This window comes from Littorina saxatilis, linkage group LG6 (assembly GCF_037325665.1).
Source record: "Littorina saxatilis isolate snail1 linkage group LG6, US_GU_Lsax_2.0, whole genome shotgun sequence".
NCBI classification, from domain to species: Eukaryota; Metazoa; Mollusca; class Gastropoda; order Littorinimorpha; family Littorinidae; genus Littorina; species Littorina saxatilis.
In genome coordinates this window covers 13091073-13114503 of record NC_090250.1, presented here as the reverse complement: position 1 = coordinate 13114503, position 23431 = coordinate 13091073, and the positions used below count along the sequence as shown (strand labels likewise).

General features: G+C 43.8%; 1 protein-coding gene across 1 annotated transcript; it reads left to right on the top strand.

Moving 5' to 3' along the window:
• Positions 1-7557: 7557 nt before the first annotated feature.
• Positions 7558-17111, top strand: LOC138968546 (tubulin alpha-1B chain-like). Its single transcript, XM_070341125.1, has 6 exons — positions 7558-9070; positions 9734-9847; positions 10699-10943; positions 11878-12140; positions 14226-14490; positions 15715-17111. Exons 1-6 carry the CDS (start codon positions 8902-8904, stop codon positions 15976-15978), a joined length of 1320 nt encoding a protein of 439 aa, XP_070197226.1. The 5' UTR covers positions 7558-8901; the 3' UTR covers positions 15979-17111.
• Positions 17112-23431: the final 6320 nt, after the last annotated feature.

Sequence of the window (23431 nt, the reverse complement as noted above, 5' to 3'; positions counted from 1 at the left end):
TTATCTGAATCAATCATACTCTTGTAAACAAACAGTAAGGTTTGGAGTTCCACAAGGTTCTATTCTTGGTCCTTTACTATTTTCTATCTATATTAATGACCTACCATTATTTGTTAAATGTATGTGTGAACTATTTGCAGATGATACTACAATTCATTCTAGTCACAAAGATCTAAGTGAGCTAGCAAGAGTCCTCCAAGAAAACATTGATCGATTGCTGGAATGGTCAGAACTAAACCATATGTCACTGAACCCAAATAAAACTAAATGCATGCTTCTAACCACTAGACAAAAACGACAAAATCTATCATCAAAACTTCCTAAACTACAAATACAAAATCAAGATGTAACTGAAGTTGATAACCATAAAGTTTTGGGAATAACCATTGATAATAATCTGTCTTGGTCAAAACATTTAGATACACTTTGTAAAAATACTTCTAAAAAAATATATCAGTTATCAAAAATTAAACACTTTCTAGACCTACGCACACGGAAACTGTTTTTTCAGGCATATATTCAATCAACTATTGATTATGCGTCCACAGTGTGGGACTCTGCAAGTGCAAACACTTTGAAACACTTGTGCTCTTTACATAGACGAGCTGTAAAATTAATTCTTTTAAAAAATGCATCTCTCTCTACGTCTGATTATAAAAAATTAAAGATTCTTCCTATCAAATCAAGATTTATCTATAACAAAGGTGCAATGATGCATAGAATTATGTCAGGGAATGCACCTACATTCATTGCCTAAAATTTCAAACAGAATAATTCAATAAAACTAAACAAATTAATTACCCCAACCCCTAGAATTGACCTTTACAAATCAAACCTTTCTTATTCTGGCGCCTTATTGTGGAACTCCATTCCTGATTTAATTAAAATGCAATTCAGTGAAATTTCCTTCAAAGAAATGTATATGCTGTTTCTCTTGGAAACAAGTAAATAATTATGTGATAATATTACATCATTGCTTGATATTCATAATGCACTTTGAATGTCTTTTTAATTGTTTGACATGTTAATTATATACATTGTATTGTAATTAACTTAACTTCTATTTCTTCTTGTTATTAATCGAGTTACCCTCAATGGGCGAGGGCCGGACGAAAAAAAGCATGGACACTTTGCTTATTCTGTTACCCTCGATAAATAAATAAAGTTCAAAGTTCAAAGTTCTCTCTCTCTCTCTCTCTCTCTCTCTCTCTCTCTCTCTCTCTCTCTCTCTCTCTCTCTCTCTCTCTCTCTCTCTCTCTCTGCATTTTAACCATTGACAATAACCTGTCTTGGTCAAAGCATGTAGATACGCTTTGAAAAAACACATCCAAAAAGTATTTCAGTTATCAAAAATCAAACACTTTCTAGACTTTCGCACAAGAAAACTGGTTTTTTTCAGGCACATATTCAGTCAGCTATTGACTATGCTTCCACAGTGTGGGACTCTGCAAGTGCAAATACTTTGAAACACTTGGGCAGTTTACATAGACGAGCTGTTAAATTCATTATTTTAAAAAATACATCTCTTTCCATGACTGATTATAAACGATTGCAAATTCTTCCTATCAAAGATAGATTTGCTTATAACAAAGGTGTGATGATGTATAGAATTATGTCAGGGAATGCACCTACACTCATTGCCTCAAATTTCAAAATAAATCACTATAGAAAATGTAACAAATTAATTACCCCAACTCCAAGAATTGACCTGTACAAGTCGAGTCTATCATATTCTGGAGCAATTCTGTGGAACGCCAATCCAAATATAATTAAATTACGAATTCATGAAACATCATTCAAGGAATATTACATGCTGTTTCTTTTACAAAACTTATAAGAAATATTATCAAGCAGCTGGCAAAATATAACTGTACTCTCTGATTATATTGAAAAAACATGATTATATATAATTCATGAAGGATTTTATTTTTATTTTTTTATACAAACACATATTTCTCTGTTATATATAATTTTCAAGCATTGAATCACAATGCATCTTAAAATGTCTTATTGATTGCTTAACATGTTAATTATGTAAATATGTCATTTGTACTATAGTTAAACTTATCTTTTATTTCTTCTTGTTTGTTACCCCTCAATGGGCGAGGGCCGGATGAAAAGAAGCATGTATACATTGCTTATTCTGTCACCCTCGTAAAATAAATTTCAATTCAATTCAATTCAATTCTCTCTCTCTCTCTCTCTCTCTTTCTCTCTCTCTCTCTCAGTCTATCTCTCTCTCTCTATATCTCTCTCTCTCACACACACACACACACACACACACACACACACACACACACACACACACACACAAACACATGTAGGAAACAAAAGCTGCATTTTCAGCGATCCCTTATGCACTTCCAAAAAAGGAAAGGTGGACAACGAAAGGCACAGGTAAGTCTCAGGATACAAACCGCGCAACACCTATCCCGAGTAGGCTTATACATTTCAGTCAAACACATTCAGGCCCTCAGGATAGTTGGTACGCAACTTATACCGCCAGAACCTCTCCCTTTGCCTCCGGATGTCCACGTTATCAACTTTGACCTGTTCAATTACTGTCACCCTCATGTCAGACAGGGAATGCTCGGGGGACCTGAAGTGTTTCGCCACCAGGGTGTCCACGTCCTTCCGAATCATTGGCGTATGTGTGGCCATAGAACCTGCGACGGACAGTCTGACCAGTCTCCCCCACATACTGCTTGCCGTGGCACTTTTCACAGTCTATGAGGTTTGTTTGTTTGTTTGTTTGCTTAACGCCCAGCCGACCACGAAGGGCCATATCAGGGCGGTGCTGCTTTGACATATAACGTGCGCCACACACAAGACAAAAGTCGCAGCACAGGCTTCATGTCTCACCCAGTCACATTATTCTGACACCGGACCAACCAGTCCTAGCACTAACCCCATAATGCCAGACGCCAGGCGGAGCAGCCACTAGATTGCCAATTTTAAAGTCTTAGGTATGACCCGGCCGGGGTTCGAACCCACGACCTCCCGATCACGGGGCGGACACCTTACCACTAGGCCGGGCCAACCGTGCCGGTAGTCTATGAGGTACACCACGCCTTTAGTGGAGGTGCACGACAAGCAGTCTCAGATGTGGAAAGACTGGCCAGTAACCACACTACTGAATGTAGTGATGTCCCGCAGGTGACCGGCACACAACACACACCCCGGACAGGAGTGGCACCCGGCGCTAGACATTGGTGTCAAACTCTGGGAAGGTGGGAGGCTAGAGGGCATGAGGAGGTTGCGGATATTGTAGCAGTTCCTCCCTCCTACGATGGGCGGGTTATGTACAGCTTGCTTCATCCGAGCACTGGTGTGTAACACTGGCATGAAGCTTTTCAATCAACGCCCGAGGGGAGGGTTGCTGGGGTTATGTCTGATGACGAATGGGACTCTGCTTTGGGCTGGTTATTATTGACGCACTGCAAGACAGAGTCCCGAGACCTGGCTCCCACTGTCTCTACAGCTGCATTGATGAGACATGTAGGGTATCCTCTCTTCTCGAGTTTCCCTTTCAACTCAGTGCATCTACGCCTGAAAGTTTCCTCATCAGAGCAGATGCGTCTCAGTCGCAGGCATTGACTGTACGGGATGCTGCGAGGACAATGGCGAGGGTGACATGAGTAGAAATGGAGGATCATGGCCGCATCAGTGGGTTTGACATGGAGATCTGTAGTGAGGAGGCCATCTGGAGTGATAGATAAGTTCACATCGAGATAAGGGACGTTAGATCTCCCATATGAGTATGTGAACTTAATCGTAGGGTGCTGCTCGTTCAGCCACTCCATGAACTTCACCAGCTCCTCTTTCCCATGTAACCAGATGGTGATGATGTCATCAATGTATCTTTTCCAGATAGCTGGATCAATGTCCCAGGGACACCCGGCCAAAATGTCTCGCTCAAGCCAACCCATGAAGATGTTAGCGATAGTGGGGGCCATGGGGGTACCCATAGCTGTGCCGAAGATCTGTTTGAAAATCTGACTTTCAAACTGAAAAACGTTGTTATGTAGAACGTGGTCAATAATCTTCAAGAGCAAGTTCTTGGGAGGGGCTTCAGGGACCAGATGTTGACCAGTTGACAGTGTGTCAGCGACGGAAGTACCTACTTCCTGGTGCGGTATATTTGTATAGAGCCCCACCACGTCGACAGTGACTATCAGGGCGTCAATAGGAAGGGGGCCATAATTGGTCTTCCAGTTTTCAACCAGCTGCAGAACGTGTGTCCGATTATACTTTTTATACTCACTACAGATTAATCCGGAGAAAAATTTCATCGCAATAATGCCGCGGAAAAACCTGTAAACATTATGCTGCGGAAAAACTGTTTTGCTGCGGAAAAAAACGATGCTTCGGCGAATGATGATATTATTCAGTTATTCCCCGGACAAACCGTTTTTTTGCTGCAGCATTTCTGTTTTTCCGGGTAATAACTGAATAAAGTCATGATCCGCTAAGGATACTCGAACAGCCTGGGAGACAGACAGACAGAGGAATAGACACTTGAGTGCATCAGTTTGGGCAGGGCAGACCTGTTTACCCTCCCGGATTGTCCGGAATTATTACGGATTTGGGGTCTAAATTCCGGTATTACGGAATACTACCGAAAATTCCGGAAATTCCGGTCGAGAGAACCTTTTTCGTGCGTGAAAATTCGAAGTCGAAATTGTGGTAGTCACCAGGACTGTGATTTCAAGGCTGACCGAAACAGCCTTTTCTGCGCATGTGCATAGCAATGTATTTGTCGGATTCCGCGGATTTGAGATCGACATTGGTCCGAAGGGTAATATATTAAGGCCGATCTCTGTGGGGACGAAATGCCAACCAAAAAAGCGAAAGTTGTACAGAAATATCGGCAAAACTATTAAGTCAAGTGGCGGTGTCTGGTGAAGTTTAAGAAGAGCGAACCACATTCATTTTGGTGATCAACTTGAGATGAGTGCAACAACAAAGCTAGTCAGTTACGAGTCACGTCGCGGCACGTGTCCCGAGGTTAGACGCAGTACACAAATGAACATGGAAACAAACAAAAACACGAAATTATGTTTGGCAAAACATGAGCCTGCTTCGCATCGAGTTTATTTGACCTAGGTCTCTACTTCCACAGAATCTCTCGGACCTGCGAACCGATCTCTCACTACGCCGGTCAGTCGCGCCAGAGACATAGATGTAGGTCTATGGTCGCGCTCATCAGTTACTTGGCTGTTGCCGAAATTCAAGTCTTTCTGAGTCTAAAACTGATCTCCATTAATATTTCTCCAATATAGCAAAGATCACAGTTCTTTAAATAAAAAAACTTACAACAAAAATAATGTTTAAATGAAATAAACGAATCGGTCCTCTAAAATTAAAGGTAGCTTCTGGAGAGAGTTATCATGACTGGTTTTAATGCAGGATGTCTGATGTGACCGAATGTAAGGTGGTTTTGTTCACAGTCATGCATCTTCAAGTGACTGTAACTAGTCCAAGGGCGGAGGGGTGGGGGATGTTACAGGGGTTCCGGACCCCCCCCCCCCCCTTGCTGTCAAAAAAGCAAAAAAAAAAACGGAAAACAAAATTCAGTCTGTGGGAAAAAAAACTAAAGACATTTTCTGTCTGTGAAATTGTTGTTACCGTGAGCAGATATCAATGAAGATAAATTGCCATTATTTAATACTAACTTTAAAAGAAATAATGAGTGGCTGCTGACACCAATTTATCATGTTCAAAATCAAGGACAAGCTACAAATTGTTAATAAAATAGCTAAAATTCTTCAGCCAGACTCCCCCAACCCCTGGACCCCAGGTTGTACCCCACCCCACCCCCCCCCCCCCCTCTAGCTCTCTTGCTCCTACTGTGGGGTTTTGGGTTTTTAGATAAAGTAAACTTGTCTTAGTTAACTTGCATATCAGGTGTCGTGTCAGTGTTTGTGTGTGTGTGTCATCGAGCTTCTGTGTGTTTAGTACAATACTGTTAAACATGGTTATCAATTGTGTACTTGTTTTGCATGGTAGCGCGCGAATTAACGTGTCGTTTAATCGTTTTCGAGCTGGTTTATGGTTGATAAAAAAAAGATTACTCAAAGATGCCTCAAATTACGGAAAAGTACCAGCTGCATTCCTGATTTTCATTTGGGGGGGTAAACAGGTCTGGGCAGGACACATCATGCTTTCAACACTCCGTCGTACATACTTTCAAAGTAGTATAGTATAGTTGTGTAGACCACAGCGATTGTCATGTGGCGTGGACGGTACCGGTGTAACACGAGAAAATTACTCCCACGAGATTTTTACTCCGGAGTAAACATTTCGTACGAAAAAGTTACTCCCTTTACGAAAAAAGCACTCCCCAATTGCACGAGAAAATTACTCCCCATGACAGGTGAGTTCCGAGTAAACATTTCGTACAAAAATGTTACTCCCCTGACGAATGAATAACGAATAAATTACTTCACCCCAACACGAGCAACTTGTTTAACTTCCCATGCCAGGTGTACGAAATTTTTACTCCCCGCTTGTCCCCTTTTAGTCGAGTCTTGGTGGTGGAAGGGGTGGAAGGAGGGTAGCGCGACATTCGTGTGCGCGAGATCACTTATTGGCATTATCCCTTCGCCCGCATCCCATTTTTGCGTACGAGATTTTTACTGGAAGTAAAAAAAATGGGGAGTAAACATTTCGTGGAGGGAGTAATTTTTTCGTGCCTTGGGGAGTTCTTTTCTCGTACGAAAAGTGTACTCGGAGTAAGAATTTCGTACGAAATATTTACTCCGGAGTAAATTTTTCGTGGAGTAAATATTTCGTGTTACACCGGCAGACTAAAATAAGGCAGACTTATGCGGCAGGTCGGGATGCCGCCAAGCAGTCGGGCTCATTTTTGATGCACTGCGGCTGACGACACTGAAGTGATTTTCCTTTCACTTTGTTTTAATTTTGTACAGTTTGACCTCACACACACCCCCCCCCCCCCACACACACATAGGCACATGTCACCCAATGTCAATAATAAGCGACCACTGAGTAAATTTTGGACAGCCAGTTCCCAAAAGTCCAGTGTTTGTGGGCGTATTTATTATGCAAGTTTAATGCTGACTTTTGTTTTGTACGTGTAGGCCTACTTCGATCTATCGTTCACCAACACGGGATATTGGTTTTGGCCATCGTGATTTAAAAAAATCCGTATACTCGTGCTGTATCAATAAGGCTACATGACGGTTTCGTACTATGGTGGTAACGTATATGGCGGGAATTAGCGGATGATGACAATATTCTGCAGTAAAGTGCCTTTTCTCACAGTTAATCACCCAAAGTCTTGGTGATCAAGGCGACAAACAGAGTGATGAAAATTATGCCATTTTCTCCATGACGTCATGATTATTTCGTAAATTCGTGTTTTGTGAAGAGAAACCACGTCATGCATAAATAAGTAGGCGTGTTCCGTTTTCTTCATCCCTTCGGTTTGTCTATCTGTCTTTTCTTTATTGTTTAGCCTGGAATCTTAAAACAGGTGGGTCTCTTCTTTGTGGTCGCCCCTCGGGGCCTAACTTCCATGTTTCTTTAGTTTGCTGTTCTCCACTATTTTGTTTAGTTATTCTCTGTATTTTCTCTCTCATGTTACTCGCAGTTTTCTGCACAACGAGTGCAATAACATTGTTTTAAATTTAACAATGGGGCTTGAATTCTAAGCATCATGTATGCTTTACGTCGACAATATTTAATGATTTTAAGTCTGGTTTTGTTGTCTCATTCTTGTACCTCAACTTGATACTCCTCTGTGATTCCAAATGAACAACGCAGAGGTTTTCGTCGTATTCATCCTCTTGTACACTCTGCTGCACATGGTCTTTGAAATGTTTCCTCTGGCTTTTCTCTCTGCAGTTCACTTTTCGAAATTTAACGCAACTATGTGAAAACTTCCACAGATGTCCCCAACCTCGTATTCGGGCTCTTTATGTGTTATCCTCAGTCTCAGTTTTTGTTTCTCCAGTACTGCGACTCTTGTTTTGAAAGACCGACGGGTGCCCATACTTTCTTCCCACATTTTACGCAATGTGTGGAAAAAAGATACCAGCAGCATGGCAGGAAGAAGCAAAAGTCCTTCTTAAATTTTCAGCTTCAATACTACTGTAATTAGTTTCCAGAACTCATAACCTCCTACTGTCACACAACTTCCTTGACTATTTTTCTCTTTTCTTCGCCATAGCATTCAGTGCATTCTTCATTTTAAGGCAGTACCCGCGAGCTCTGAAGTATTCGTAACTTCTAGGTTGTCATTCGTCCTCGGTGTGATTTTCTCTATTTTGGCGAGGAGTCCTGTGGAACTTTCCGTCCTTCGGTTTGTTTTCTTTGAGCACTGGCTTGTCATTCGTTCTTGGTTTGACTTTCTTTTATGCATTTTTTTTTGGCGAGGAGGCCTTTTGTCTGTGGACCTTTACGTTCTCTTTTTCTAAAGATCTCCTTGGGAACTGTTTTCTTCAACCCTTTGTGCTACCCTGTGCACCCTTCTTCCTTTTCTCCCTCCTCATAAAATACACTCCTCAGTTTGCTGACATCGATCCCACTCTCAACCTTCGCCCTAAAATACACCATTTTGGTTGCTTTTAACAACCTCACCCTTAACTTTCGCCCAAAACTACATCTTTCTGTTTGCTGACAATAACCTCACCCTCAACCTTCGCCTTAAAATACACCATTTTCTTTGCTTTTAACAACCTCACCCTCAATATTCGCTCTAAACTATCAACCTCCGCACAAAACTATCAACCTTCGCCCCAAACTATCAACCTTCGCCCCAAACTATCAACCTCCGCACACTATATCCTTCTGCAAAACACAACGCCACGAAACCCAAACGGTCCGCGGGAGTGTAGGCCGAGAAAGTACACTCGCCAGCACTGGTAAGGCAGCAGTATGAAGGAAGTGATCTCCATCCACCTAGGGCAGTCTGGCTGCCAGGTCGGCAACGCGTGCTGGGAGCTGTACTGCCTTGAGCACGGGATCATGCCAGACGGCTTCATGCCCAGAGACTTCACCATGGGGCGTTGCGATGACTCCTTCCAGACCTTCTTTCAAGAAACAGGTTAGTTGGGGGGGGGGGGGGGGGGGTGTTTGACGGTCATACCGTAATAACGTGTCTCGGATTGTTAAAGTGTACTCTTTGGATCACAATTTAAGCTGTGCAAACAAATTATAACGACAACTTTCGTAGCTCAACTAAAGCACTCATACCCGTGTCCTTTATTTCAAACTTTCTATGTCATTTAAATTACTCAGCTTTACTATCTCCATGGCACACTTTTTTTTACAGGGGTAACGTGACCGCCGCTCAAATAACGGTACCCTCGAAATCGACATGACAAAAACGCAAGATACCAAGATACAAACGATCTACAAAACTTCAGAATAGGTACAGTTTGAAATATTTTACATACGCGGAGAATGTCAAATCATTGATCTTTCCAGGACATGTTGATTTGTTTAGCTATCTTGAGTATTTCTTGTGTTATAGACTTATACCATTTTTACTGATGCAGGTGTCGATCGCATGAGCGATCGAAAACGGGGTGTTTTTGCGACAATTTTATTGGGGCTCCATGACAAAAAGCGCTGTATTTCAGAAATGAACCGGTGGATTGCTTTGAATGTTTCAACAGACTTACTTCGGGTAAAAATGCGGACACGTGCGTGCGTGCGTGCCCACGTGTGTGTGTGTGTGTGTGTGTGTGTGTGTGTTGTTATTCAGGTCACGGCAAGTTCGTTCCTCGGAGTGTGTTCGCGGACTTGGAACCGACGGTAATCGACGAGATCCGAACAGGAACGTACCGACAGCTCTTTCACCCCGAGCAGCTCATCACTGGTAAGTTGTCTCCTTCACTGCACAACCAGTATGATTTTGTCCCCAACAATTTACCCAAACAGCTTTAACAGTTTTGGCAATTTTTTGCCGTCACCTTTCTACCTCAACGTAGAAAAGTTGGACAATTCCTCCGAAATGACGGCAGCCCGGTGACTTGTAGTACAATATATTACCTTACTGGGAGAATGCAAGTTTCCAGCACAAACGACCCAACATTTCTTACATACTGCTTGACTAAAATCTTTACAAAAATTGACTATATTCTATACAAGAAACACTTAACAAGGGTAAAAGGAGAGCACATTTATAAGTTTATCTTGTTGTGCTCCCTTAATTACAATTTTCAATTACGGCTTTGTATTTATGCAACTGAATAAAACTGTTTAAACCAAAAGGAGAAACAGAATCCGTTAGTCGCCTCTTACGACATGCTGGGGAGCATCGGGTAAATTCTTTCTCGTCCCAACCAATATATGGGACTCCCCCTAACCCGCGGGGAGTTTCGATTTCGTGTTAGGTTCGGATGATGAATATGCGCTGCTTCTGCTTCTTCTGTTGGAACAGAATAGAAAATGATGTCGACATTTTCAAACTTCGACAGTTTTTTAATCCTCGACCTTTTTTCAATCCTCGACCTTTTTCAATCCTCGACCTTTTGTCCCTTGGACGTTTTGTTGTTGACCTTTTGTCACCTTCGACCTTTTGTCGCCCTCGACCTTTTGACTCTTGACCAAATGTCCTCGACCTTTTGTGCCTCGACATTGTAAACCTCGACCTTTTGTCGCACACTCCTCTTCAACCTATTCGGCTCCGCGGAACCGATTCAAGATTGTTTTCTTTTTCGTCTGCAGGAAAAGAAGATGCCGCCAACAATTTCGGTCGAGGGAAGTACACGGTGGGGCGAGAAATCGTGGATCTGGTTTTGGACCGGATCCGGAGGGTGGCGGACAACTGCTCTGGACTGCAGGGCTTCTTCCTGTTCCACAGCTTTGGGGGCGGCACCGGGTCCGGATTCTGCTCCCTGCTGATGGAACGTCTCACCAACGACTACGGAAAGAGGACAAAGATGGAGTTCTGCATCTACCCTGCACCGCAGGTAAACATCCCTGCATGGAGGTACTGGCGAGAAAACACACACACACACACACACTCGCACGCACGCACGCACGCACGCATATACGCACACACGGACGCACGCACCCACCCACGCACGCACGCACGCACACACGCACGCACACACACACGCACACACACACACGCACACACACACACTCTCTCTCTCTCTCTCTATCTAGAACACACACACACACACGCACGCACGCACACACACACACGCACACACACACACACACACACACACACACACACACACACACACACACACACCGGCATTTGAAAATTTTTTTAAACTTTGTTGACTCTATCGGCTGGCTCTTAGATGCAACAATTTAACTTGTATTACTATACTAAACTGATTTGATGTCAGAAATGATCCGTGAATGACGTTCAGAGAGAAATCGTCCGGTCCTTTGGCATAACTGAGGATTTAAAGTTGTTGGAGCTGTACAACCAAACACATTTTTCAAATGTTGCAAAAAGAGAGCGTGAGAAAGAATAAGGCGATATTGCGGCAGACCGGTAACTCACCGCAGCAAGGAGAGTGTTGATGTTTGGTATGTGTCAATATAATCCAAAAACAAATAAGACTGTAAACGTTCCAAAATTCAGAATGAAAAAACAAAAAATATATGTTACTGGAACGTTTAATTTATAATACAAATTTGTGTGTGTGTCTCGCAAGTGTCTTCTGAGCTAGTTTCGGGACAATTTGTCAAGTGAGTTACAAGACCGCTGGGTCGAAGACCAGTGCATAGAACGGGTTGTTTTATCTCCCACAATTTCACGTAATCCCTTTCATCTCTACAAAACCACAATTTGACTTCACTTACTAGGGTAAGCTCGTCATAATTTTGTATTTTTACCATAAAGTCTGTGGTATATAGCAGTAACACCGTCTTTAACCTGCGCAGATTTCCCCCGTGATCGTGGAGCCGTACAACGCGGTGCTCAACACCCACTCCACGCTGGAGCACTCAGACTGCGCCTTCCTCTTCGACAACGAGGCCTGCTTCGACATCTGCCGCCGCAACCTGGACATCGAGCGTCCCACCTACACCAACATCAACCGTCTGATCGCCCAGGTGGTGTCCGCCATCACCGCCTCATTGAGGTTTGACGGCTGCCTCAACGCTGACCTCATTGAGTTCAGTACCAACCTCGTGCCTTACCCCAGGTCAGTTGCTATTTCTGTCTTTTTGCCTGTTTTCTGGTTTTTAGTTCGCTATATCCCCAAACACTTTCTTTTCCATGTGTGATGGGGTGGAAGGATGAGGATATAGGTGATTGGAAGTAGTAGGTAGGTGAAGTTGTCACCTAGTAGTAAGTAGACCCCGAAGTAAGGAGTACGTACACCATGTGGGTGTCTCTTTAGTGTCTTGCACTGAACGAACATCACTTGCTCTCGTTTTGGACTTTACACACGGGTATGGAATGATAGACAGGAGTTCACTAGCACAGACCGACGAATCACTTGATGCAACATGAAACTCTGGAAAACCATGTCAGTCGATTCACATTATTTTCTTTAATTCATGTTCCTTTCCTCGCCGACCCAGCCAGTGGCCGAGTGGCCACACAACAAGTAAAAATGCAGTCTACATCATTCTGTATCTATGATAACAGAGTACAAAAACAAGTACGTTCTCTCTGTCTCAGATAGTTCTCAGTTCTCTCCAAAATCTCAAATGCAATGATGTACATAGAAAAAGGTGTGGGCAAAGCCACCAATCAAAAGTTAGCTAACAAGACTGACATGGCATCTCATTGGTCAAGCAAGTAAACAAATCACAATCTTACAAACACACACGCAACCTGAAAGAGCGACATTCTAACACCCTCTTAACGAGACTTTGATCTGAAAGCATCAAACAACATCCTTCGGGAATCTACTCCCGGCTCGGTCATAACATTGACCAGCTGCAAGCCCGAAGCACCCGTCTATCTCTGGGTGGGCGGCTTGACGTCAAAGGAACAAAGTGGACACAGACGACTGATCGCGTTTACGATCTCCAGGTGTCTGAGCATATATATATCGAAAACATAAAACGATCGGCAAAACTTACACAAGACAGAAATGACAGAAAAACATTCATAACGAATTAGTAGCCAGTTTAGCGCTTGGCAACACATGTATCTGGAAATAGATAACGTCGTCATTGTCATGATCATCGTCGTTGTTATCGTGGTTGTCATCATCATCATCATCATCATCATCATCATCATCATCATCATCATCATCATCATCATCATCATCATCATCATCATCATCATCATCATCATCATTGTCGTCCGATAACGCCCGAAAAATCATTGTCTCTTCTCTGTGCCAGCATGCAGCACTAGTAAGAGCAATATGAAATAACGACATGGAGATAATGACATTTGCACAATACAGGGAGATAAAAATTAAAATAAAATAAAAACTGGAACGCAGGAAAATATTTTGTGATATTTTCTTTTACTTTTGTTTTCTTTTGTCTACTTTTGTTGACTCACATGCGAAGCAAAAGTGAGTCTATGTACTCACCCGAGTCGTCCGTCCGTCCGTCCGGAAAACTTTAACGTTGGATATTTCTTGGACACTATTCAGTCTATCAGTACCAAATTTGGCAAGATGGTGTATGATGACAAGGCCCCAAAAAACATACATAGCATCTTGATCTTGCTTCAAGGTCAAGGTCGCAGGGGCCATACATGTTGTCTAAAAAACAGCTATTTTTCACATTTTTCCCATTTTCTCTGAAGTTTTTGAGATTGAATACCTCACCTATATATGATATATAGGGCAAAGTAAGCCCCATCTTTTGATACCAGTTTGGTTTACCTTGCTTCAAGGTCAAGGTCACAGGAGCTCTTCAAAGTTGGATTGTATACATATTTTGAAGTGACCTTGACCCTGAACTATGGAAGATAACTGTTTCAAACTTAAAAATTATGTGGGGCACATGTTATGCTTTCATCATGAGACACATTTGGTCACATATGATCACGGTGAAGGTCACTTTGACCCTTATGAAATGTGACCAAAATAAGGTAGTGAACCACTAAAAGTGACCATATCTCATGGTAGAAAGTTTAGTTATTTGACCTTGACCCTGAAGGTCAAGGTCATGTAAAGGTCAAGGTCAAGCATGTGAGTCGTATGGGCTTTGCCCTTCTTGTTTAATTTTGTCTTGTGATTTTTCTAAAGCCAAAGTACGAAGTTACGACAATGTCCCATCACATTGCGTAACATTCATGTTTGACTTGCTTTGGGCAGGATTCATTTCCCCCTGGTGGCTTACGCGCCCATCATCTCCGCGGAGAAAGCCATGCACGAGAACCTGTCTGTGCGCGAGCTGTGTAACTCCGTCTTTGAGCCCGCCAACCAGATGGTCAAGTGCGACCCCCGCCAAGGTCAGTACATGGCCTGCTGCATCCTCTTCCGCGGTGACGTCTCGCCCAATGACGTCAACTCCTCCATCGCCAACATCAAGACGAAGCGCTCCATTCAGTTCGTGTCGTGGTGTCCCACTGGATTCAAGGTCAGGCTCGCACAGAACCTGTTCACTCAGTAATTAAGTTAAAAAAAAAAGTCGCGTAAGGCGAAATTACTACATTTAGTCAAGCTGTGAAACTCACAGAATGAAACTGAACGCACTGCATTTTTTCACAATGACCGTAGTCCGCCGCTAGTGCAAAAGGTAGTGAAAGTGACGAGCCTGTTCAGCGCGCTTTACTGTACCTCTCTTCGTTTTAACTTTCTGAGCGTGTTTTTAATCTAAACATATCATATCTATATGTTTTTGGAATCAGAAACCGACAAGGAATAAGATGAAATTGTTTTTAAAACGATTTCGGAAATTTAATTTTAATCATAATTTTTATATTTTTAATTTTCAGAGCTGCTTTTTAATCAGAATAAAACATATTTATATGTTTTTGGAATCAGAACATGATGAAGAATAACATAAAAGTAATTTTGGATCGTTTTATAAAAAAATAATTTTAATTACAATTTCCAGATTTTTAATGACCAAAGTCATTAATTAATTTTTAAGCCTCCATGCTGAAATGCAATACCGAAGTCCGGCTTTTGTCGAAGATTGCTTGGCCAAAATTTCAATCAATTTGATTGAAAAATGACAGTGCCGCCTCAACTTTTACAAAAAGCCGGATATGACGTCATCAAAGACATTTATCGAAAAAATGAAAAAAACATCTGGGGATTTCATACCCAGGAACTCTCATGTAAAATTTCATAAAGATCGGTCCAGTAGTTTAGTCTGAATCGCTCTACACACACACACGCACAGACACACACAGACACACACAGACACACACACACACACACACACACACACACACACACACACACACACACACACACACACACACACACACACACACACACACACACACACACACACATACATACACCACGACCCTCGTCTCTATGTCAAAACATTTAGTCAAAACTTGACTAAATGTAAAAAGGCGGTGGGTAAAGGCTCACTCTTTTCTGTAAAAACAGTTGGGCTCACTGTCTGAGATAAAACTTTTCCTCAACATTATTTGGGTGGGAAAATGTCAACGGAAACAAGAACCTCAGTGTAAATAACGGGTTCAGTGACAATTCCGTTTTCGGTATTTTCACATATTAACCGGTAAAATGCCAGGAATATTCTAACTAGTTTTCGAACTAGATCCTCGTTGAGAGCAATGTTAATACATTAGCTGACAGCGCTCCTTCTTGCTCTCGTCCCCAGGTGGGTATCAACTACCAGCCCCCAACGGTGGTGCCGGGCGGTGACCTCGCCAAGGTGTTGCGTGCCGCGGTCATGATGAGCAACTCCACCGCCATCGCCCGCGCCTGGGCGCTCATTGACCACAAGTTTGACCTCATGTTCGCCAAGCGCGCCTTCGTGCACTGGTACGTGGGGGAGGGCATGGAGGAGGGCGAGTTCTGCGAGGCGCGTATGGACATGGCGGCCCTGGAGCAGGACTACAATGAGGTCGGCAGAAACGACTAGAAATACTACTACTACATCGTGGAATGTCAGCTACTGTGGTACTGGAGAGACTTGGGCCTGTCCTACAGCCCGAGGATTAAGACGGTCGGGAGAAACGACTAGAAATACTGCCCCACGAAATATCAGCTACTGTACGTAGTACTGGAAGTGAATGGGCCTGTCTCAGAGCAAGAGGATCTAGAGTAAAACTCCAAAGAGGTCGGAAGAAACGACTAGAAACACTATCACGTGAAATACCCGCTGCAGTGGTACTAAAAGTTATTGGGCCTGTCTTAAAATACGAGTCCTAAGAGCAGGACTACAAAGAGATCGAGAGAACCGAATTGAAATACCACCCCATGAAATTTCAGCTACTGTGGTTCTGAAAGTTATTAGGTCTGTCTTATAGTTCGAGGATTGGAAGCAGGATTCCAAAGAGATCGGAAGAAACGACTACAAATACTACCCCAAGAAATATCAGCCACTGCGGTTCGATGGCCCCGGAGCAAGACTAGCATCCTTGTTCCTTGACAGTTAGCTGCTGTGGATCTGAAAGTGACCGAGCCTGTCTTGGACCACAAGGAGAAAGATCACAATTACGTGAGAGAGAACGTGGAAGAGGACGAGTTCTGCGATGTAAGCATGGGCATGGCCGCCTTGCAAAGAAGACTGACAGGAATGCGAAGTGTTTTTGGTGCAACGACTATAAACCTAGACATCTCACCCCCCCCCCCCCCCCCCCGGCCAACTCCCGCTCCGACACCCCCCCCCCCTCTTGCTATGATTAAAAAAAAATGATCAAAACATCCTTAAAACAGAAAGCTCATCCCCTGAGAATTGGCCGCTCTGGCTCTCAACGCGACTGAGCCTGATATAAAACACGAAGATCGAGAACAGAACAGAGAGGTCAGGCAAGAAGACGGCACTCTTGGCTTGTGGACATCAGCTGCTGTGATGCTAAAAAGTTCATGTTAAAACAGGCCACCAAGAAGAATTTTCTGAAAAGAATGTAGTACAAAACCAGAACAAAAAAAGTATACTTATGTTGTAATGTATTGATTAATTTCCATTTTTGACGTACAACACGTTTATACGCTACCAAACAAATAAATCTTACAATAAAGAAGGAAATACTCAAGACAAACCGAAATAACTATTTGGATTGTAGTTTTGCTGTTCGCTTGAGTGGCACGAGGCGCAGACAAGCATACACTCAGACAGACAGACAGACAGACTTGCCGCACGAACATTCATACATAACCTGACATATTCATGAAGTATTCATATTCATGTCATCAGAATCACGAGTTAGATACTTTCCTTCTTATGTTACACGCCGTATAAATAGTTACATCGTGTTTTGGGAGCACAACACAAAAGTTACGGGACGCACAACACGAAGAAGGGTAGTTGGTCTAGAAATGCATGATGTTACTAAAGTTAGTGTCTAACATGTACCTCATATATTCGTCTTTTTGTTGAATTAAAGTGATCACTGTAATATAACTCACAGTGCCCGTATTCAAAGACTTCTTGAAATATTTTGCTTTCAGAAACCAAAACCTGGCATTCACAGCTGTTTTTTTTTATTGATATTACATTCATCCAAACACACACTTCTTGTAATAGAGACATGGACTAGCTTATTTTTAGTGCATCTTGTGATTTTGGTTGCGCTGTGTTTAAAAATGACGCATACAGATCAATTCAAAGTTATGTAGTTGGAAAACACAATGTTACGACACGCACAACTTGCATGTTACAGATAGCACTTAGTTTTGGTTTTCAAATGTTACGGATCGCACAACTATAGGTTCAAACTTAACTACCAAATATTATTGTTTTTTGTGTAGTTTTGTACAATTTAATTACTGTAAACTTACGTATTAAGATTAAATACTGTATCACACTATGTATGCATATCTAAATGAGTGCTTGTTAGCTTCCATAAGCATTATGTCTAACAAAAAAATAACAAAACTCATGCTTTAGCCAACACATGACATTTTGGTATGTATTGCTGTGTCGTGATCAAGCATCAGGAGCCGTCATCGCATGTATTTGGCCCGACAGTATCTAATATATATATATATATAAGAATGGACGTAAGACTTAGTGTGTCTGTCTGGCTGTGGTCGCCATTTCTTAGAGATGGCAAGATGCAGGCACAAGATAGTGTGCATGCACACTGCACATGCCTAGGAGCCACAGATGTGCACCTGGGTTTCTTGATTCATTGTTTCCTTCATGTCACCCCATTTATGCACCAATTTTGAATGACAGTAGGGTTTGGGCGGCTTGGTATCTGAAGTCAGGTCGTTTCGGGTGGTTACCTTTATTTGAGCGGCTCTCACGTGACCCCTGTATGGTATAGACTTTGATCCCAGCGAAGCTGGAGGTATCACACGAACGCTATTTATGCCGATAAATCATGATAAAGAAGGATTCTTTGTGCACACTGTCGTGTTTTTCCTTTCTTCACTCTTAGTCGCAAAGGAGACACAACGAGTTGTGTAGGTTCTGTAGATTTATTAACAGCTGGAACAACGGTGACAATATCTCTCAGCACAGTGTAAGAAAGAACAAGTGCAAGACTGGTAAAGAACAACAATACGTGTGCGCAGCCCTACTTATATAGTTAATGGACATACGAGAATATTCGGGAAACATCGACACTAATCTGGTTAGATCTACACAGTTCCGTCTGTCCGATGAGCGTCTACGCTTACGTCATGAGTGACTGCGCACTTAATCAAAGTAAGTTCCATAATGTTCTTTATCCTTCCATTCGATTCCAGTGGTATCTAGCGATCTCCACAACACCTCCCCACCTAAACTGATGCTACTCCTCAAGCATCAACAGCAAAGTCTCTCTGTGGGTTTGCGTGTTCTCTTTGACCGTCTTGGATTGTCTGGTCCATACTCTGGAACGGATGGAGTACCTTTGGGTTTGGTCTGTCTCCGAGTTTGTGGCACAGTTTCCAAGATCTCCATGGGGTGATCTGTTACAAGTTCAGAAACAGTGTCCACTTCCTCACCAGGTTCATTGTCTTCCTCAGTGGTGTAGCGTGGCTGTAGCTGTTCCCAGTGTCGTCTCCATACTGGACCATGAGGAATGACCATGACGTTGAAGCAGCGAGTACCCAGAGACTTCTTGATGACTGCTGGTACCCATCGGGGTTGTTTGTCTCGGCGAGGTCCATGGTACAGAGCATACACAGGATCTCCGGCCTTGTACTGTCTGGTTACCTTGACGACAGCTTTCAAGTCTGGAGTCATCTGAGACTTGGATGCCTCCTTGGATTGCTTGCCCTGAGCGATGTGGGCTGGCGAGGGCAGCAGAGTGTCGATCCTTGTCCGTAACTGCCTGGAATTCAAGAATTCACTCGGAGAGAAACCACAGGATGTCGGCGTTCTCCGGTACTGCATCAAGAACTCTTGAAGAGCACGCTTCGGTGGCAAAGAAGATTTTCTCAGTGCATTGTTTGAATGTCTGCCCCAAACGTTCGGCGGCTCCATTGGTAGCAGGATGATATGGTGCCCCTGTCAGGTGTGTGATCCCCCGTTCCTTGCACCAGCTCTAAAATTCTTCAGAAGTGAAGGTCGGCGCGTTGTCGGTGACCAGCGTGTGAGGCAATCCAAAATGAGCAAAATCTTCTTCCAGCAGGTCTAGAGTGGCTCTAGAGGACGTGGATGACGTAGGATGAATGCATGGATACTTGGAGTAAGCATCCGTGATCACCAGCCAGTCTCTACCCATGAAGTTGATTGCATGGTCCAGGTGTAAGCGGCTCCACGGCTTTTCTGGTAGCATCCATGGGTGAACTGGAGGCTTGGATGGCTTGTTCTGATGTTCACCGCACGAGTCACATCGTCGAGTAGCCATCTCAATAGCAGCATCGATACCGGGCCAGTAAACGGCAGTTCTTGTTTCATGCGTTCCATGCCGAAGTGTCCGAGATGCAGCAGATCAAGGATCTTGGACTGCAGGCTCTGTGGAATCACCACTCTCGATCCATGGACGAGGCATCCGTGGCAGATACTGAGAGAGTCCGACAACTTCCGGAACTTGTTGACATCTTCATTGATCTCAGCGTTCTTTGGTGGCCAGCCTTCACGGACGTAGCGCATCACAGTAGATATCACTGGATCTTTTCCTGACTCTTGACGGAGGATGTTGGCATCCACAGGCTGGACTTGAAGACTGAGAACCTTGATGGCACACACCATGTCCATGTCTTCACCACTTTCCTCCCTGTCGAAGTCGATGTCATCTCCGTATGGCAAGCGACTAAGGGCATCTGCATTGCCATGATCCGCTGTTTTCCGGTACTCGATGGTGTAGTTAAACTGGTTCAGCCACAGGGCCCACCGAGCTAGTCTGTTAGCTGCGAGCAGTGGAGTCCCTTTCTTTGGTCCGAACAGTGATGTCAGCGGCTTATGATCTGTCACCAGTATGAACTGACGTCCGTAGAGATACTGGTAGAACTTCCGCAAGCCAAAGATGATGGCCAGGGCTTCCTTGTGGATTTGGCTGTAGTTCCTTTCTGCAGCCGTGAGAGTCTTGGACACGTTGGCGATTGGGCGCTCGCTTCCATCTGGATAGCGATGAAATAGGACTGCTCCAATTCCAACGTTGGACGCGTCACAAGCTAGTCCCAAAGTCTTGTTTGGATCGAAGTGTACCAGAACTTGATCCGAGGAAAGCACATTTTTCAACTGTTCAAATGCTGCCTGTTCCTCATCTCCCCACTTCCAGGGGTTCGCCTTCTTCGTCAGGCGGTAGAGCGGCTCTGCCATGCTGGCCAGGTTAGGGATGAACTTCCCGTAAAACTGAACTGAGCCCAAGAAAGACTTCAAGCTTGAGACGTCCGTAGGGGCTGGCATTTTGGCTGGCGGTCATGAAAAAGCTCGCTGAAGCTCGCATTTTTCATGATCTGCGAACTTCGACCATTATTTTCAATAATCACTGAGACTCGGCATGTAACCTCTACTTATCCCATGACCTGCCTCCTTGTCTCTGTTAGCTGTAGAGGGGATTATTCTGGATAATCCATCACAACCATATGGATTATCCATCACAACCGAGTCTCGATCTCACCTGTCATTGGTCATTGTCTTTGATCTCAGAGTACATTTGAATAATTTATAGGTCATCTGCATATTTATCGTTAACTCGGGGACTACTTTTTTTCAGCAAAACGATTGAGATATTCTGCGGTATAAAAGTCGAACTGACGTTTGGCTAACGATCTACAAACATTATCATTGAAGAAATAAAGAAAACAACAAAGAATGTACATAATCTGTTTGTGTGAATAGAGCTGAGTGAAGATTATGAGTTGTCCGACGTGGTGAGACTGAGAGAGAGACAAAGAGCACGAGAGAGAGAGCGACAGAGACACACGCAAGGGCGGATCAATTCACTTTGGAGGGGGAGGGGTTACAAAATGACAGCGAAGATACAAGTTGACGGCGCCGAAGGCGCCTAAGCCTCTAGGGGGGTCCGGGGGCATGCGCCCCCCGAATTTTTTTTATCCTGAGCCAATAAATTACCTCTTTTTTGGGGGGGTGGGGGGGGTTTACGTAACCCGTGTAACCCCCCCCCCCCCCCAGATCCGCCCTTGCACACGGCAGTGATTCAAGGCGCACAACTCTAGTAAAGTTGTAACGAGGTACGCTTCATGGATAACCGCTTAGATCAATCCCAAGAGCATCCTGATTCAAAATCTTGAGCGACAAAATAAAACTTACACTAAAACAGTATGCTTATAGTTTTGTTCATTTGTTATCGCTTTTAGAGCATTGATTGCTAAATATGGTTCAATAGAACAAGGCTGTCTCATCAGTCGTCTGCTACAGATCTGTCGTCTGCTGCAGGATCTGTCGTTTGCTATACATGTAGTATCTTCGGCTCAAGTTGACCAGCATGGAAATTGCCATTTTCAAAGTTGGTGATACTGTTAGAATAAAAGGTGGCGAAGATGGTCGGATCTTGGACATACAGAGACCACTAGGCTACATGCGTTGCTGCATAAAAACAACTCGACAGTGGCCGTGCGCCGTTTCAAGTTCCCCCAGACAGATACCTAATGGCCTAAGACAACGACAGACATCAAATTTAGGCTCACCTAAATCAGTAAGTGACGATTGAAGAAGTAGGTAATACAAATTTGAACACTGAAGCACAAAGGCTCGAATAAGCACAAACTCAGCAGTCATCTTCATCGCCTGCAGGGCCGGACTAGGCTAAGAGGAAGGGGGGGTGGGGGGTGGGGGGGGTTGCCAGTGGTGGTCCAGGGGGGATGTCCCCCCTAGGGCCCCTTGAGGGGGTCAGGGGGCGAAGCCCCCTGAAGCTGATGGGTAGGTCATATTCTGAGATAGGAAAATGGTCGCTCCTTGCATGAAACGGCATAAAATAAACAATAATAAAAAATGTTTTAAGTGAGGTACATGTTTAGGCTAGGGGGGGGGGGGGTTGCGCAACCCCCATAATCCCCCCGGTAGTCCGGCCCTGGCTTGTAAAATCACACACGCGGTCTTTCGAATCCTGAACTCAGGTCAAAAATGAGTTACTTCCCTTCGGGTATCATTCTCTCCCATCGCTAGCTGTGAAGCGAAGATTATCAGAATGCGGTCTTTCGCAGTTTTGACGAATGCCAGCTCGGGTAACCGACTGAAACCGGCCGGTAACTGCACAGTATCAAATGCATTCAACGGCACAATCCTGGAAACAAAAAGACAAAAGGGGACTCGTTTCGCACATGAATATCATGACACGATTTTCGGTGGCAGAAGGTTTGATGAGCAGTAAACAGGCACTCGCAGAGTTTGTGTCAAAAAGTTCGGTTTTTTAATGAAAACGTCGGAGTAATGGGATAAAAAGCTCACACACCTCGTCCTGAATATCGTGCATATTTTCCCTCGGGTCGATTTACAGGTATAGTATTACCTCGCCAGAGGCTCGATAATACCTGAAAATCGACCCTAGGGAAAAAATATGCACGATCTTCAGAACTGGGAGTGTGTAACCTATATGTATATTTAAGCCAAGACAAATCTGAAATGATCGTTCTCATAGTTTTGTTTGGGGGTGTGTGTTCGGGTACTGAAGAGATTCGTATGTCGCTTCTCTAAACCCACCTACGAGGCAAAACACAAAACTCTCCGTGGTCGCAGGAACGTACGTTTGACAGGGAAATAAATTACGACGCGGATTAAAACCGTTCGCCTGCTGTCAAGCGTAATGAGGCCTGCCTGTGTACGACTGTATTTCGCTTCTCGCAAATTGGTGCATGCCGCGAGTGGAGCGAGCGATTTTGAGCTGCCAGATCAAGCGAGAACGGGGGAAGTGTTAAATCACCGTGTGGCCAAGCTACCTTTGATGACAGCCACTCCCGCCTGACAGGCGTTTCCGATTACTAACGGGATCTGGTAACCTAAATGTGTGTGTGTGTGTGTGTGTGTGTGTGTG

Bases quoted from the DNA above. Each gene is read 5' to 3' on its own strand.
- LOC138968546 (XM_070341125.1), top strand. From the start codon at position 8,902: ATGAAGGAAGTGATCTCCATCCACCTAGGGCAGTCTGGCTGCCAGGTC. The intron at 9,071-9,733 runs GTTAGTTGGGGG...GTTGTTATTCAG, and splicing joins GACCTTCTTTCAAGAAACAG to GTCACGGCAAGTTCGTTCCT. The intron at 12,141-14,225 runs GTCAGTTGCTAT...TGCTTTGGGCAG, and splicing joins AACCTCGTGCCTTACCCCAG to GATTCATTTCCCCCTGGTGG.